Source organism: Hippocampus guttulatus, chromosome 12 (assembly GCF_054856545.1).
Source record: "Hippocampus guttulatus isolate MCC_2025c chromosome 12, RoL_Hgut_1.0, whole genome shotgun sequence".
Taxonomy (NCBI): domain Eukaryota; kingdom Metazoa; phylum Chordata; class Actinopteri; order Syngnathiformes; family Syngnathidae; genus Hippocampus; species Hippocampus guttulatus.
The window spans coordinates 10,629,196-10,645,505 of record NC_141272.1 but is presented as its reverse complement, the minus strand read 5'-3'; the positions used below and the strand labels follow the sequence as shown (position 1 = coordinate 10,645,505).

The following is a 16,310-nucleotide window of genomic DNA, read 5'->3' as shown; positions in this document are numbered from 1 at the left end:
AGTGGTCCCTTGAGTTGACCCAACCTATGTGCTTTTCAAGGTACGAGCCATAATTTGGCTGACTTTTTGCTTTGAGTTGTGAGCAAAAAATTGTAATACGTGCTCTGTATGATGGCAGTGAATCCATTCCAACTCACGTCACAGAAGGAGTGGTTTGGCAAAAGTGAAGACATTTTCCAAAAAGAGGCTTCAAGTGTTTTAATGGCACCTCCAGTTTACTGTCAAAGTAAACATAAAACAAAGTCTTCCTGTCGTATCTTGATACTAACTCATAAAACCGGTCAACAGCAAATTTTAATCAGAGATGGCTTCATGTGTCCCCAAATGCGTTTTTTGTGCTGATTTCAAAGGACATAGTTTTTGAGATATTTTCATTTTCTTTTTAATTTTGACCATTCAAATCTTGAATATGGATTTTATCCATGCGTTATAATTTATAACGATGACATCTCAAAAATCTGCTGCTGACCCTAACCATTCATTCATAAATATTACTAAATCATTACTATACTACATTGTATATTATTGAGTACTGAAACCCTGATGTGCTGGAAACGGAGACTTGTAAACTGCGAAACAACATTCAAATACATACAGAGAAATACCCTATATACTTTTTTGGGGGGGGGATCCCCCCATTCCTCCCCATTCCCCTTCGTTTTTTTGTGGAAAACTCATCCTTTTTTTTTAGAACATTTTAGGTTTAATTTTTATCTTGTCAATGCGTTTCAATTGGTGTCGATTATACGCGGATTTTTGCTATTCGTGGGCCGGCCGGTTTTCATCTATGTAAGCAAGTCCTTGCCATTTTATACACAGGATTTTTTTTTTTGAATAAATATTTTTCACTTGAATGTTGAATTTAAAGGCTAAAAAATCTGTGTTAGGAATTTTGATGCAAAAGAAATCTGTTTGAAATTCAAACTCAGTTTGGCCCCGCCCCTTTTTTGACGTAGGTGTCTTTCTGGCGACGTACTATCGGTGTGTGTTGCTTTGTCGCTTCAATCAAGAAAGGAGCGACAGTTCAGTTCACCTCGTGTGTTCTTCACAACTCGAACGGTTGTTTTCAAAGTTGGAACTTCGTCCCAGGTCAACTTTTAACACGCCGTAACTATGTCTGACAAGCTGGAAGACGTCAAAGCGCACAACGGCGGCGAGGACCCACTGCCCAACGGTTCGTCCCGTGACATGGGGCGACCTCTCTCCCGACGTGTGAAGCGTATTGTTATGGACAATCTCCTGGTAATCTTGACCGTGGCGGGCGTTATCATCGGGGTCTTCATCGGTCTCGGCGTGCGTAACGCGGAGCTCTCCCGCACTCAAATCATTTACATCGGCTTCCCCGGCGAGCTGCTTATCCGGCTCCTAAAGATGATTATCATCCCGTTGGTGGTGTGCAGTCTGGTCTCGGGGGCAGCCAGCATCGACCCCAAAGCCCTGGGCAGGCTGGGCGGCTGGGCGATGCTCTTCTTCCTGGTGACCACGTTGATCGCTTCGGCCATTGGGGTGGTAATGGCGTTCATCATCAAGCCGGGCTCGGTGACTCTAACCAAACCTAAAGTGGCGGGCTTGGATGACGGCGTGCCCGAATCCAAAGAAGTCATCGACTCCTTTTTAGACTTGATTAGGTGAGTGAAAGTCTCCAATTTTCCAAGTCCAACGTTGTTCACATGCCCAAAGGGCTTTTTCTCGGCCGCCTCCAGTAAGTCCACGTGAAGCCCGAAACCACATGGCACGGTGTATATCTTGCTGCAATGAAGTAATGTAGTTGCGTCAGCTCATGTTGCTACGGGCTAAATTAACACTCCTGGCCCAAATGGGGCCGGGGGGGGGGGGGGGGGGGGTCTTATCACACTTATCAGTCCACATGCGAATGTTGCTCTTATTTTATGTATATATATTTTTTAATAACTGACAACTAAAATAAGCTCATATCAGTCACGTTTGGCAGTGGAATAGTTAAACAAGCACATGATGTAACATTAACTGTTGGGACAAACCTGTTCATTAAAAATCAGGAAGAAGCTTAACAGTGCGGTGTCACTATCTGGAAACAAATTTACACAATTAGACTACGAATAGAAAGGGGGACTTTGCATTGTTCATATGTTAATTGGTGGCTCTAGTTTGTTATCGCAGTTGTATGCAAAGGATGTGGTATCAATCATGTCTTAACAGGTTTTCCCATTGGAAGTAATGTAATCATGTGAAGTGAATCAATTTATTTTGTTGCTATCATAAAACATTTATTAACATTAATATCACGTATACAAGTAGTATTTGAACTGACATTCCTAACTGTCACGTGGGTGTTAAGTATAACTACCACTAACAGTGTAAAACACAATCAAACTTGTTGCTAATCTTAATTTTTAATTAGCAGTATGTACGCTACACTCTGTGGCCATTTTAGTTTTTGTCATTGAAGTGTAATTTTGTGAAAGAAATGACACTAACTGAAACAAATGACATGTATTACTTGTCGTTTAAAACTTTTTTTAACCGTTACTCTTGAGGTTTTAACTATTTTTAGTCAAGGTCAAATGCTCTTGAGGTTCAATTATAGCCCGCAGGCCATAGGTTGCTTAGCCCTGACGTAGAAAGACATACATATGACTAAATGTGACCTCAAATGAACACTGTTACTTCCAGAACAATACTGTACTTGTATGGAAGAACACTAGTTTAGACATTTGGCATGGAAATGTAGACATTGTTATAGTTTTGCTAACTTGTGCAAGAGGGCTGGGGGCTAAATGAATAACGAGGGAATGCATCCAAGCGGTATTCACAGTAGCTCACACTGAGCCTTCATGATAATAGAACAGCAAGACAAATCTCATTATAGTGAGCCCTCTTGCGTGGTTCCCTGCCGTCTTTTGACAAGAGAGCTCATGTGGCAGCATGGCTACTGCTGTTCAACCAAGTGTAAAAACAAAACAAAACAAAGAGGTGTCTTGCAGGTTCGACAGTCTTTTATTTTGTACATATCACTGCAACACTTTCTGGAGACAGACTAGACACACACCCCTGTTGACTGTTCGCACCTACTTATGTTTACTTTTCCCGCTGAAAAATCTCAACAGGATAAACCGTCAAACCACTAGCAACAGGTAATGAGTAGTTGCTTGTTATTGATAGTACTAGAGTAGCCTGTACTACCGGGTTACACATTCTACATACTTAGCCCATAAAGATGATTCAGATTCTCTGATTTTGATTAATGAGCTCAGAAGTCTCTAGGGACGTGCATCTCTTGAGTAAAGACGATTCAATATGTATCTGCATAACGGGGTGCGATACGATTCAAGACAGTACGTTTCAGTGGAATGATTTGGATCGATTCAATTTAACACATCTTTTCAATCAAAATTGACTTTTGAATTCAAATTAATTTTTGTTACACTCCTAGTTCCTTCCTATATTGTTGGGGGAGTTGCTTGAACGTGTGTGGCTTTAACTGGCCTGACATTGCCAATTCAAATGAGTTACTTGTTGTCCTTTTAATAAATGCAAACAGGACTTCATCTGATTTTCATCAGGATCATGTGATGCTCTGGAATGCCATGTTTTTATGATTCTTTTGTTTGCGCAACAGAAACATCTTTCCCTCCAACTTGGTGTCGGCTGCCTTCCAGTCGGTATGTGCTGCATCTTATAAAATTTTAACGAACAAGTTCAAAAGGTTTCCTTGAGTTTGTCAAGCTGACAAAGCAAACTGTCTCTCCTTTGCAGTATGCGACAAGCTACAAGCTGGTGAGCACAAATAGCACAAATGGAGTCCGTAACATAACAGTGGAAAAGGTGCGTAGGGCAACATGATTGTACTCAATAAATTGCTTTGAGAATTGTTGTTTGAGTGTGTACTGACAGCCTTGTGTATTTGTGCAGGTTCCCTTTGGCACAGACCAGGATGGGATGAATATTCTGGGTCTGGTGGTGTTTGCCATTGTGTTCGGTGTGGCGTTGAGGAAGTTGGGGGCGGAAGGCGAGATCTTGATTAAGTTCTTCAACTCATTCAATGAAGCCACCATGGTGCTGGTCTCGTGGATCATGTGGTAAGGCATGTCTCTACTCGCTGTTGACCCTTTTCCATTGGCAAGACCATGTAGTATGTCCAGTACCTGATTAGCTGGTGTTACAGTGATAAGAGCTAGGCAATAATAATCATAATAATGATAATTTAAAAAAACAAACAAACGCCATGACACCTTCCCCTTAACAACCTTTAATATCCTCCCGTCTCTCCCCAGGTATGCCCCTTTCGGTATCATGTTCCTTGTTGCTGGCAAGATTGTTGAGATGGAGGACGTTGGTACATTATTTGCCAGTCTGGGAAAGTATATAGCTTGCTGCGTTGTTGGGCACGCTATCCACGGCCTCATTGTGCTGCCTGGCATCTACTTCGTCATTACAAGGAAGAACCCGTTCACCTTCCTATGGGGAATATTCACAGCTCTGGCCACAGCCTTTGGGACAGCCTCCAGGTAATGAACTTGCTCATTCTTAACAGTTGGAGCCAGTGCAGAACAGTGATTCAGTGTTCTCTGTAATGGATAGCATATTGGGGATGATGCACTTGGTAGTGTAGTTGTTCAAATTCAAACAATTCTCAGTGTGCAGTCTCCCTTTAGCCCTGAGTCAGCTAGGATAGGCTGCAAATCCACCCTGTATACTATGCCTCAATGGAAGTAAGCAGATTATTGAACAGATAGGGCCCAAGGACAAAAGCCTGTGGAACACAACTCCTTGTATAAAATTGGTTGGAAACTAAAGCAGCAAACCAAACCAGGGATTTTGGATTCATGTTTTTGTTTTGTTTTTTTGTACACCCACAATGGTGTCCTCTAATACCCCCCCCCCGCAGTTCCGCCACGCTTCCACTTATGATGAAGTGCGTGGAAGAAAATAACGGCATCTCCAAGCAGATCAGCTGCTTCATCCTTCCCATCGGCGCCACCGTCAACATGGATGGAGCCGCCTGCTTTCAGTGCGCGGCTGCCGTTTTCATTGCACAGCTCAACGATTATCCTCTCAACTTCATCCAAATCGTTACAATCCTGTATGTATCCCACATACCCGCAAAAGATTTTGTGATGGTCGTGAATTTTGGAGTTGTTGATGCCTTTCTTCTGCCGCCTAATCAGCGTGACTGCCACAGCATCCAGTGTTGGTGCAGCAGGAATACCCGCTGGCGGGGTGTTGACCTTGGCTATCATCCTGGAGGCAGTCGGTTTGCCCACCAACGATATCTCCCTAATCCTGGCAGTTGACTGGCTTGTGTGAGTATAGAACACTGATAGCAGCATCACATTTTCCACTCATCGGTGTCTTTTGCGTTTGTCATTTTTGACACTTTTCCAATGGAAAAAAAACGTACTACAAGATAGTGTTTGTATTACCTGGTCAGCTGGAGTCAATGCATGCTGGGGTGATACCAAATGGATGATATGAAACCCACTGGTTGTCCATTGGTTGAGCAGATTTGACCAATTTTAGCTCACCTGGAAATGTGTCTTGGCTCTGAATGCACCATTATTTGATTATTTTCCTTCCATTATGTTTTTGTGGAATGTGTCTGTTCAGAAATCCTGACTATATTGAGGAAATATGTGGTTCATAACTTTTTGTTAATGGGCTTTGACATATATATATCATATATATATATTTCAATGCCCTCGTATTTAGAAAAAGAGCACCACAGTCGCTGATGCACTTTTCAGTCCATAAAACACGAACACAATGAGCACATTCATGCAGGAGCTGCTGTCGGCTTATGTCCAGAAACTCTCATGCCACTCCACAAGGGCCTGCTTCTTAGGATGGATGGTAGTTTCTGTAGATTTTACACTTGAAATGCTTTTGTGTGTTTAAATACATTTACAATCAGTTTAAATGTAGCTAAGGAGAAGACTTCTTCAAAAAAGAGGCTGAAAGCATTTGATTCCACTTCCAGTTGAAGTTCACTGCCAAACTAAACGTAAAAGAAGAGAATTACATCGTGCAAAAAGTCCCACTGTGTAGCTTAATGCTAGCCAACAATGCAAAACGCCATAGATGGATAACGAATATCATCAATGTCACTATGTTACTGTATATCCCTATCAGCGATCAAGTTGTGGTGTACACGGAGAATAATCGCAACCAGTATATTCCTTGTGCTTTGCAAAAAATGACTACAATTAATGCATCTGACTGACTTGATCATGAAACTGTTCGTTTGCCTCTATTTCTGTATTAAACTGCCCGCAAGTGGCCAAGGCACACACAGCAGAAGGAGCAGCACAATGTCCAAGTGAACTGAAGCAAAAATTGTGACCAAAAACTGTGTAATTATTGCCATTGTGTTCATCATGAATATGTCCTTTGATGAAGTACAATACAATACATGCTGATTTATATATAGCGCTTTCACAACAGCGGCAGCTGTAACGAAGCGCTTAACAAAACAGTTAACATAAAGTAAAATAATAAACACAACACATAACATAAAACACGGACAGTCATGCAGTTCTAACCACTTTTCCATCACACGCTTTGTTGTTTGAAGCAGTTTGAGATGAAAGAGGAGAGAATCAAAGTGTCCTTTAACCAGTGGATCAGAGACGTCATGCTCAAAATGTGCACACGTCGGCTACAAGCTAAGTTTCAAAGTCAACGAGAAGCTGTAGCATCCATTGACGAAAAAAGAGATTGGTTCACTTCTCCTGTCCCATGGAAATCTTATATTTATATATATATTTATATACGGAAATAATATTTAATATTAAGTAAATATTAAATGTTCAAGACATTTGAACAAGAAAAGTAGGTCTTATGACTCTTGATGAGTCATACGGTGCTCGTTTCAAAGTGAAGAATAAATGAACGGAACAAATGTAAATCAATAGCAAGAACTCTGTACAACATAGGAGGATTCTGAGTACTGTATGTGTACATGCCCGTCAAGAATTGGAACTTTTCAGACGCTGTCTTTCACTCGGTATCGCGAACACAATGTGCTTGTTTTCATGTACAATTCTTAACTGGTTGCTGTTAATAATTTTACCATCTTTGTTATTCAGTGACCGCACATGCACAGTACTGAACGTGGAAGGCGACGCGTTTGGCGCAGGACTCCTGCAGTTTTTCGTTGACCGCACGTCCAAACGAGAGGAAAGCACGGACCTGGGCGAGGTCAACAGCATCACGCCCCCGCCTGAACACTCGCCGCTCATTGAGATGAAAGGTGTTGAACAGACGGACAACAGAAACACCCAGCAGGGCTCTTTGGCCATGTAATGGAGGTGCGGAGATCACAATACCGTGGAAACTGCTAATAGACACGATGGACCTCTACCCATCTGAAAAAGTTTTGTGGAAGCTGCCTGTTTACGATTTTACGAAGTACATCTATACTTCGTAAAATCGTAAACAGGCGCATTCTGGCATTTGGACAATCCATCAGGGATATATGAATGTTGAAGAGCAATGATTTCCTTTATGGCAGGGGTGTCAAACTCATTGTTGTCGTGGGCCACTTTTAGTTAGCATTTCCCTTGGAGGGCCGTTATGACTGAAACCAAATAAAAAAGTCAATAACGGTTTATTCAACTATTGTTTAAGTTACTGTAACGAGGGGCTTGGTTACAGGAAGATGCTTACAATATGTCTGTTATTATATATGAGGATTTTAGCAAGTCGACACGCTTGATTTGCTTCCACGGGCCACATAAAATGACTGGGTGGGCCAGATCTGGCCCCTGGGCCTTGAGTTTGACACCATGCTTTAAGGTACTGTATGTCCCAAATAGTAATTTATTGAAGGTTCTTCTGATACAATTTACATCTCCTCTCCTTTACTCTTGCGTCGCTGGCCCCGCGCAGGATAACCATCGATGATCACGTTTTAATTGAGCTTAACAAAAAGGTTTATGGCAAATGAGCATTGGGAAGCTGCTTTTCTTTTCCATCATCTTCATCCCTAACTGCTGTTTTTGAAAACTTCAAAATGTTTTATTTGTGTGATATGGTGTTTGTACTGTAGCAGTGACTAGGTCTAGCATACGGAGTTTCCATATACTCCACTCATAACATTGGGAATATCTGTCCTTTAAAGGGGGAGTTTGCAGTTTTTAGCCTCACTTCACCAATCGCTAGTCTGACCGAAGCTGTGCCTCTCACTGCATGAATGAGCGCCATTCTCAAAGACGGCGATTCATAATGGTATGCATTATAAAGGAAGTCACAAAAAATGCTGTCCGTCTTTACCAAGCTAGTGTCAAAAAGCCGTCCGTGTTAGCTGTCCATGGTTGCTATGTTAGTAACATGACTTCAAACAAGATAGTGTCAAGAAGCCATGTTAGCTTTTGTAGTGGAGGGGATTTGTCCATTTCCTTATGGTCCTCCTTGGACACAGGTTCTTTTATTTCTCTATAAGGTGGAAGAAGACCCAACACCACATTGTCTTTTCTGCAGTTTATCACAACACTATACGAATTGATTCGGGCTCCTGAGAGTCTGATTTCGTCAAGAATCGAAGGAAAAATACAGTCTCACGTTTATATAGGCGTAGTATGTTAATAAGGGGCGGGCAGTCCTTCCCCTTATGTAAAAATCCAGACTTCCTCCTGCTGTGCGTAAATCCCAAGAAACTTGACAGCCTTGGGGGACTCAGCAGAGATGGGGGTGCGAAAGAAGACACTTGGGGGGGCTGTTAAATCACTCAAAGGGGAATAGGTTATAAACTTAACACCACACTCTTTGTTTTAACAGATGTTCAGGAAAGAGACTGGGATCAATAGTACTCATAGCAAGGCGAAATTCCGCCACATCAGCAACACAGATACTCAAGATAAACATGTCCTCTGGAGAGGTCCTAAAAGTGGTGGGGGTCGAGGGGCACTAAAGGTGATTGTAATCACAGTGAGCAGTAAATACCTTCAACATTTTTTGTTTCTTTCAGATACAACTAACAGAGGAATAATTCCTTAACACTAGCCATGGTTGCTATGTTAGTAGTATGACTTCAAACAAGATCGTGTCAAGAAGCCATGTTAGCTAGCTATGGTTGCTATGTTAGTAGCATGACTTCAGAGTAATACAATGTTACTATTACACTAAATATGTTATTTTAGCAAACAAGGGATGAGAATTAGAATTATTTTACAGAGTTAGATATTCCAAATAGTTCCAGAAAAGATCCTGAATCCCAAGCGAACAGGACAGTCGAGGCCGTGCCGGTCACTGGCATGCCAGTTGAAGGCAAATCTCTCGTCTCTGATGTTTTATTCTTCCTCGGGTGCGCTGGTTACTAAAACAAACAAACAAAAAACAAAACTGCAATCTCTCCCTGAATGCTTGATCTGTTGGACTGTTTAAAATAAGTGATTTTGTTTTTATAGGTGGGAAAATTCAATGTTCTGAATGTTGTTTCAGCCCATGTTTGACTCATCGCTTTTCAGAATTAGGGATACATTTTTTGGCATGTCTTTGCATATTGCTCTTATTAAGGCATGGTGTACGCACACATAACGGTACTCAACGAGAATCACGATTTTTGTCTCACCAAACCAGCTCTTGTTGTACCAAGACTGACCTGTGAGTAGCAGAATGGCGCCACACAAAATAATATAGAACAGACGTTTAGCTAACTGTTAATGTGAGTTAGCTCAACTGAACTTTGCGTAAACCTACACCACACACACACACCTTTATTTGCATTGAAAAGGTTAACATTTACAATTGTTGGGCCCAACATGCTTCTGAGAGAATTGAGGAGGAAATATCTCTCACACAGCACAAGATAATGGTTTAGGATAATCTTTTAAAGACAATCAATTGTCTGGGCTGAGCTGAATTTGATCAGAAGGGTACTAAAAATGCTCATATTTGGCCTGATTCTCGGCAGGTTGGTACCATGCTTAAGATGACAAAATTGTAGAAGAGTCAATCAACAATGTTTCACTTGTCTTCAGTCAAGTAGTGCACTCACTAGTGTCTAAAGATGCATTCGATTTTTTTGTTTTGTCCTCGGAACTGTCATACAGTCATTTTCCTGTGCATGGGGGGGGGGAAGCGAACAATAATGCTAATGCTCTCTTCTATGAGCTAATGTACCAAAGCCAAAACGCACAGTGGATTACAAAAGTCAGATGCCACTATACCTCAGGTTGAACTCTGGCTTGCAGACTGTTCTTTTCTATTGAAGACCAAAAAAATCCCATTGAATCACTTGGCGAGATTGCTTAATTTATTTCATTTTTTAGCACAAAGGTTTTGTTGGCATTATTTATTTAGTTATCTCGCCCAAAGGTTTTACTCAAATGAATCAAATATCCAAAGACTTGTTCTTTCGTGTGCCACCTCAGAGCTGATTAATTTATATGCCATATGGTAAATATTATTTGCTATAAATACATTTTTAATGAATATGGTAACTTGTCAACAATCCATGTCTACGAGGTGCTTCCATTTGGTTCCAGGAACCCCCCACCTCTGCTTTTTCTCACTGTCTACTACAAACAAGTTTTACAAGGGAGTGGCAATCTCACAAGTTGCAGTCGAATTTCCCGTGGTTATCTTTGAAAATATCAAATTGACTAATGAACCAGGAACTAAATGAAAGGTCACATTTCTCTTACCTCTTATCTTTATGCTGGTACAAATGTGCGGACGCTATAGGTGCAGCCAATACAAAGAACTCCATTGTTTTATATTTTGATGTCTACATATGGGGAGTGTGGGTAATGAAGTATTTTTAGGTGGAAACAATAAAATTATTTTTTATCATTGATTGGTTTTGTGAAGCATCATTTTTACGGTCCTGCTGTTTCTTTGCAAACTAAAGATGTCTGAAGCATATTGCCGTTTATCTGTGAGATTATTTTCCTCCAAAGCTCCCCCCAAAACACTTGCGATGTCTGCCTTAAGTCAGAAGTACTGTGCCAAATGGTAGCCTACATCCAAGCCCTGCTGTTTATAAATTGAGCAATGATAGGAATGGGATCAAATATATAGTGTACTGCATCGACAGGTGCAAAGCTACTGACTGGAATTAGGACGCCCTGTGTGCTACTTGGCAGTGACAAAATATACTATCACATCTTATGTAGTACACAACTCCTCCCATAGAATGCGCCACCTTGTGTTCATGAGCAAGTCTAACCACCATTATACAGTCGAATGGATGGATGATTTATTTATGACAAAAGGTTTAGTTTTTTTTTCACAAGCAGGAGACGCAAACATTGCTTTGGTATAGTGCACTTATTTTTCTCCATACAAGCACTCCAAACTACCAACAGCAGCAAAGTTCACCTGGAAACAACAATGTAGTCACAGATTCAAGTGAGCAGAAAAAAAAAAAAACATTTTCTCAAATCAGTGCAAACCAAGGCAATGAGTGATATGAATCCACATAAAAAGGCATGTAAGGGTGAAACATACCGGTACTTACTCTTACTTATTGTCCAGTAATCAATAGCGAAAATGTACACCATATAATTTTTACACTGTTGTACCACATCCACATTTAGAACATGTATTGTAAACCACATATTTGCAAAAACAGACATTTTGACAATAATATTTCTAATATAATAATAATATAATATATAATAATAAAAATAATACATTTCATTTATAAGCGCCTTGTGCTAATCAGTCGTCTACCGTGCCGCCCACTGTTGCTTTTATCCAGAGGTGGGCGTGCTATCAGTCTGTCACTGTTTCTGTCAGTAATTCATGGCGACTCATGGCAGTCCGTCTCTTGTCGGATGATGTTTTACTGTGTGTCAGGTGCACGGCACCTGCGTGTTTATGTAGTACCGGTAAGTCCGTTCTCTATGACGTCTGGCTGTCGCCGACGACTTGGACTGACTGAGCCGACCTGAAATACTGACGACCGCTCATTGACGGACTCACCGGACTGCCAATGTCCACCTTGGCTTATATCTAAAGCTCAATTCATCAGTTCTTGCTTTTTGGACTTGAAAATTCTTCTCTGTTGTAAAGATGAACAAATTCTGAATGACAAAATATTGTAAAACAGTCAAATGTCTGTAATTCACATCTTTGTTGTAAACATTAAGGGACCAAAAAATAAGTTCTTATTCATTATATCATCCATCCATTTTCTGAACTGCTTATCCTCACTATGGGATAAATATTTTTTTCAAATAATCGGCCAATTAATCGGGTCTAAATTTTTGTCTTTCTGCCAAATATGATACCGGATAATTGGCAATTGGCATCTCAAAAAATCGTAGTAGCCGGACCCTAATTAATGATATTTCCATTCATTTCAATGGGAAAAGATTATTTGAGATACAAGTAAGTGGTTTGAGTTACCAAAATGGTCACAGAACAAATTAAACTTGTATCTCAAGGCACCACTTTACTGTACTGTCAAGTCATGATCACCTTTTTAACAAACTGGAAAAAAAAAGATTTTGGGGAGAAAATTGGACATTCGTCTGTCTCCCTTTGTTCGTGTATGTATTTGTAAGCAACCAGTACCAAACTTGACCATGCTCAAAACATCGCAAAGGTAAGAAACATGTGTCTAGTGGCCTGAAGCTTGGCACCTAAGATTGTCTATCTACTACCTTTTAAATGGTCTGGGCTGTCACTTACATAACACTCTTCTATTTTAGGTACTCAAAACACTTCCTGTTTACCTACTGACGCAACATCAGGAGCAACTGGGGGTTCAGTCCCTTGCTCAAGGACACGTCGACAACGTCACAATGGCCGGGTTTGAAGCCCCAACCTCTGGGTCGGGAGACGACCACTCTACCACCGAGCCATACCAAACATACAAATATGCTCTCATAATTTGGCCCGGTCCAGCCTTCTTTTGGCAGGGTTGGGGTACTGGGGGTTCTCGACAACCCCTTCTCCGAACTTGAGCTCCAAGAAGGCGCGGTGGTTATTCGGACCATAGGCATTGATGCCCGCAAAGGGCATGGGCACGAGCGGCTGCAGGAAGTGCTCAGGAAACTCCATATCCTGCTTGTGCTCGGTCCACGTATCTTTGGTCATGACGCCATTACGGGGGTAGAAAGGCCACAGGTCCACATGCAGGTGGTTGACCTCGCTGTACTGCACCCTGTAGAAGTCGCCCTCCACCGCACGTTCCCACACATAGCCATTGGCGTCCACCAGCGAGCCAGAATCCAAGTTCTTCAAGTGATCACAGTTGGGCACGTCCTCCAGGTAGATTCCCAGGTCCACGTCGTAGTCCCACGGGATGATGTCCTGGTGGCGTACGGCGCCTAGCAAAGTCCCGCCTTCGAGCCAGTAGCGCACTCCAGAGCTCTCCAGAATGTTGATGACGTATTTGGTAGTTTCTCGAAGTGCGCGCAGGCAACACGGAGGCGTCCAACGATCCAGATAGAGGTAGTCCGGCGTATCGTCCTTCACTGTGCCGAAGCAGCGGGGCGTCTCCTTGCTGCAGCCGTGCCACTGCTCCTTCCCATCTGGCAACATGAGACGCTTCAGACCGAAGCTCCTCATCAGCTTGCCCGTGGACTCCTTCAGGCGAGTGTCTGCTTTCCACTGGTTGTGAGCTGAGCTGAAGAGGGGCCGGTGGTTGGCTGAAAAACACGGGCTCTCCAGAAGCTTCACCTTCCAGCCCCTCAAAGTGGTCTGGATGAAGAGCGAGGGGAAGAGGGGCCGGCCGAGCGGCACCGAGAGATTAAAGAGATCCTCCGTGCGGATAAGTACCACGGCATCGCCATGCAAGGCCGTACAAACGCTGCCACTGCTCCCGGACGCGGCGGTAGAATAAGTGGCGGTCCACTCGCGGAGGTTCACCCTCAGGTGGAGACACTGCACGGCGGATCGAGCCAGAACTGGTGAAGCCACCAGCCTCACAGGACCACCACCCTCACCTTCCAGCTCCTTAATCAGCCTCTCAATAGCTCGAGATGGCTCCAACTCTACACCGTCCGGTACGAGAAGCACAAAGTCCGTCTGGACGTGAAACTCAGGCCTGTGTGCTTGCGGTGGCTGGTCTGGGCTTGGGGAGAGCACCAGCATGCGGCAGCCATCGGGGAGCTCCAGAGGCGGGTACGGAGGCGTGTCAGCCACAACCAGGAAGGGAAGCTCAGGTCTTTGTCTCAGGAAGGAATTAGCGACATCCCCGACGTAATTCTCAAAGTTTTCAAACTCGCGGAGGAGCACAGTCACGCGTGGGCTACGATTATTATTTGACACGCCGGCAAGTCCGGGCTCACCTCTCGGCCCGAGTAATCCGGCTACGCCTCCCCCCAGAGCGGGGGCGGGTAAAGCAGCTTTCCTGGTGGCCCTGCCATGTTCCTTCCTCTTCTCCATCATTTGCTGCTGTGCCCGAGACACATAGTAAAGGATAAGGAGGTTGAGGACGATGGCCCCAGTTAACACACCTTGGCATAAAGTGATCCGCATGGCTACAAGGTACTGTTTGAAAGAACTCCAACCCTCAGGTCCCCATTGGTGTCACAGGACAGGGCTGGAACAGAGAAGAAAAGCATTTGTACTATGTTTTCAAGGGCGCTTAGCCTCATAAGTGTTGAGGATTTAAGATGAAGCCAAGATTTGAACCCGCATCCCTCGTCAGAACGAACTTTTATCTTCTTGTTTTACTTTTTAAATTAATTTTTTTTTAAATGGAATCTTATATGATGAAGGCATGCTGCAAAGGTGACCCATCTCATGTTGTAACATTCTGCATGATTGCATCGTCAGTTGTCACTCTTGGTAAGTATTGGGACACTACTGGAGTACATCCGCTTATTTCACATATCTTCTCTACGTTTTTTTTTCTTTTCTTTGATGTTTGCTGTGCTGACCTGCCTGCCCATTTGCACACACACATTCCAGCAGACAATTTAATGCAGTGTGTGTCAAAGTGTGGTGGTGTGCAGTCTTCCTCTTGTGGTATGCAAAAGAATCATCAGCTAAAAACACTACAGTTGTATTTAACTTTTTTTGCACATTACAATTACATTTAAGCCTTTTAAAATGTTTTAATTAAATCGTAATTTATGGAATTTTTTCCCCTTAAGTGCTCTAATGTTCAAACTGTCACATTTTGCTGGTGCGGGGCTCAAACCTTCAATGTCTAAATTTGGTCTATGTTATATATTTTCACAAATCCATACTATTGATCAATGCTCACTTCGGTATATAATTCATTTCTTTACAAATTGTTAAAATGACCTGCACTCTGACGATGCAATGTTAATGGCTCAACAAGCATGCCGTTGTTTTTTTTTTTTTTTTTTTTTTTTTACTGAAACGTCATGTTTTGGAGATGTGAGGTTTCTGCCCGACGGCGGCAATTGTGTGTGTTTTTTTAATTGTAATCTTATAATTTCACCTCACGTGACAGAAAGGTTCTTATTAAACAAATTATTTCATTGTTAAATGGAAAAATCCTCCGATGCAATATTTGAGTCTTCACATAGGTTTATTACTATCATTTTCACTGTCATAACTCACCAACAGTTGAATGCAGTCATTATTTCTTCTTTGCACAAATTTGTAGATCGCCTGTCAATTCATCCTGACTTGAATCAGCTTCACACGAGCATTACATTGGGTCACAGCTCTGGTAATTTTGCTTTTTTGCCTAACGTGGCAAGGGCCTGGGTGTCAGTTAAATGGCATTTCAAACTACATCTTGTCCGGACATGGCAAAACGTATTTAAGCATCTGTGCACGGGGCGACGTAGAGGAAGTGGAAACAGACTGAGAGCAGCCGTCCAGTGTTTCGCCTTAGCTAAAAGGCTAGCTTTCGATCGTCAGCATCGCTACACTGACAACGGAATTGCTTCCGGTTTTTGCAATTCAAAATATAAGTTAGGACCTAAATGAAATTGACCGGTCAAAATAGCATAGTGTTAAAATGCGCTAATCTAGATCCAATTTGGATATTGGATTAATAAAAGTTTGTCGCCACAAAACCGGAAATCAAATTGTGTGTTAGTCGTACAAACTTCACCACCAAATCATTCCTTGCTTCATGAAATGGCAGGAAACGATCTCGACGGGCGACGCACTCGTTGTGTATTACAGAAAGTCTGGCCCAATATTTGTCCCCTACAGTTGGGTATTTCCAGTAGCAAACACATGATAGGGGAAACAGATTAAGGATTATCAAAATAAGAGTCAAATTAAAATGTTTACATTTCATATGGGGATAATTCAAAGCTGTGCTGAGTCTGAAGTTAATTTAAGGCACAGGATGAAGTATTATGATGAAATTGGTGCACCCACGACCTAAAACTACACTTGTGTGACTAATAAGCGATTCAAATGTGTTTTATCGTGACGGTTAAAAAGCG

The 16,310-nt window shown here is 42.3% G+C and overlaps 2 protein-coding genes across 2 annotated transcripts; one reads left to right on the top strand and one right to left on the bottom strand.

Annotated features, from left to right (window-relative positions):
- Positions 1-965: 965 nt before the first annotated feature.
- Positions 966-10,774, top strand: slc1a5 (solute carrier family 1 member 5). Its single transcript, XM_086124887.1, has 8 exons — positions 966-1,628; positions 3,599-3,641; positions 3,736-3,804; positions 3,892-4,058; positions 4,254-4,487; positions 4,868-5,062; positions 5,148-5,282; positions 7,065-10,774. Exons 1-8 carry the CDS (start codon positions 1,114-1,116, stop codon positions 7,279-7,281), a joined length of 1,575 nt encoding a protein of 524 aa, XP_085981013.1. The 5' UTR covers positions 966-1,113; the 3' UTR covers positions 7,282-10,774.
- A 388-nt stretch (positions 10,775-11,162) lies between these two features.
- Positions 11,163-16,059, bottom strand: fkrp (fukutin related protein). The gene is made up of 2 exons (XM_086124886.1): positions 15,466-16,059; positions 11,163-14,473 (listed from the first exon to the last, which is right to left on the bottom strand). Exon 2 carries the CDS (start codon positions 14,407-14,409, stop codon positions 12,811-12,813), a length of 1,599 nt encoding a protein of 532 aa, XP_085981012.1. The 5' UTR covers positions 14,410-14,473; positions 15,466-16,059; the 3' UTR covers positions 11,163-12,810.
- Positions 16,060-16,310: the final 251 nt, after the last annotated feature.

Coding starts and splice junctions, on each gene's coding strand:
- slc1a5 (XM_086124887.1), top strand. CDS start 1,114: ATGTCTGACAAGCTGGAAGACGTCAAAGCGCACAACGGCGGCGAGGAC. Junction 4,488..4,867: donor GCCTTTGGGACAGCCTCCAG/GTAATGAACTTG, acceptor CCCCCCCCGCAG/TTCCGCCACGCTTCCACTTA. Junction 5,063..5,147: donor ATCCAAATCGTTACAATCCT/GTATGTATCCCA, acceptor CCGCCTAATCAG/CGTGACTGCCACAGCATCCA.
- fkrp (XM_086124886.1), bottom strand. CDS start 14,409: ATGCGGATCACTTTATGCCAAGGTGTGTTAACTGGGGCCATCGTCCTC.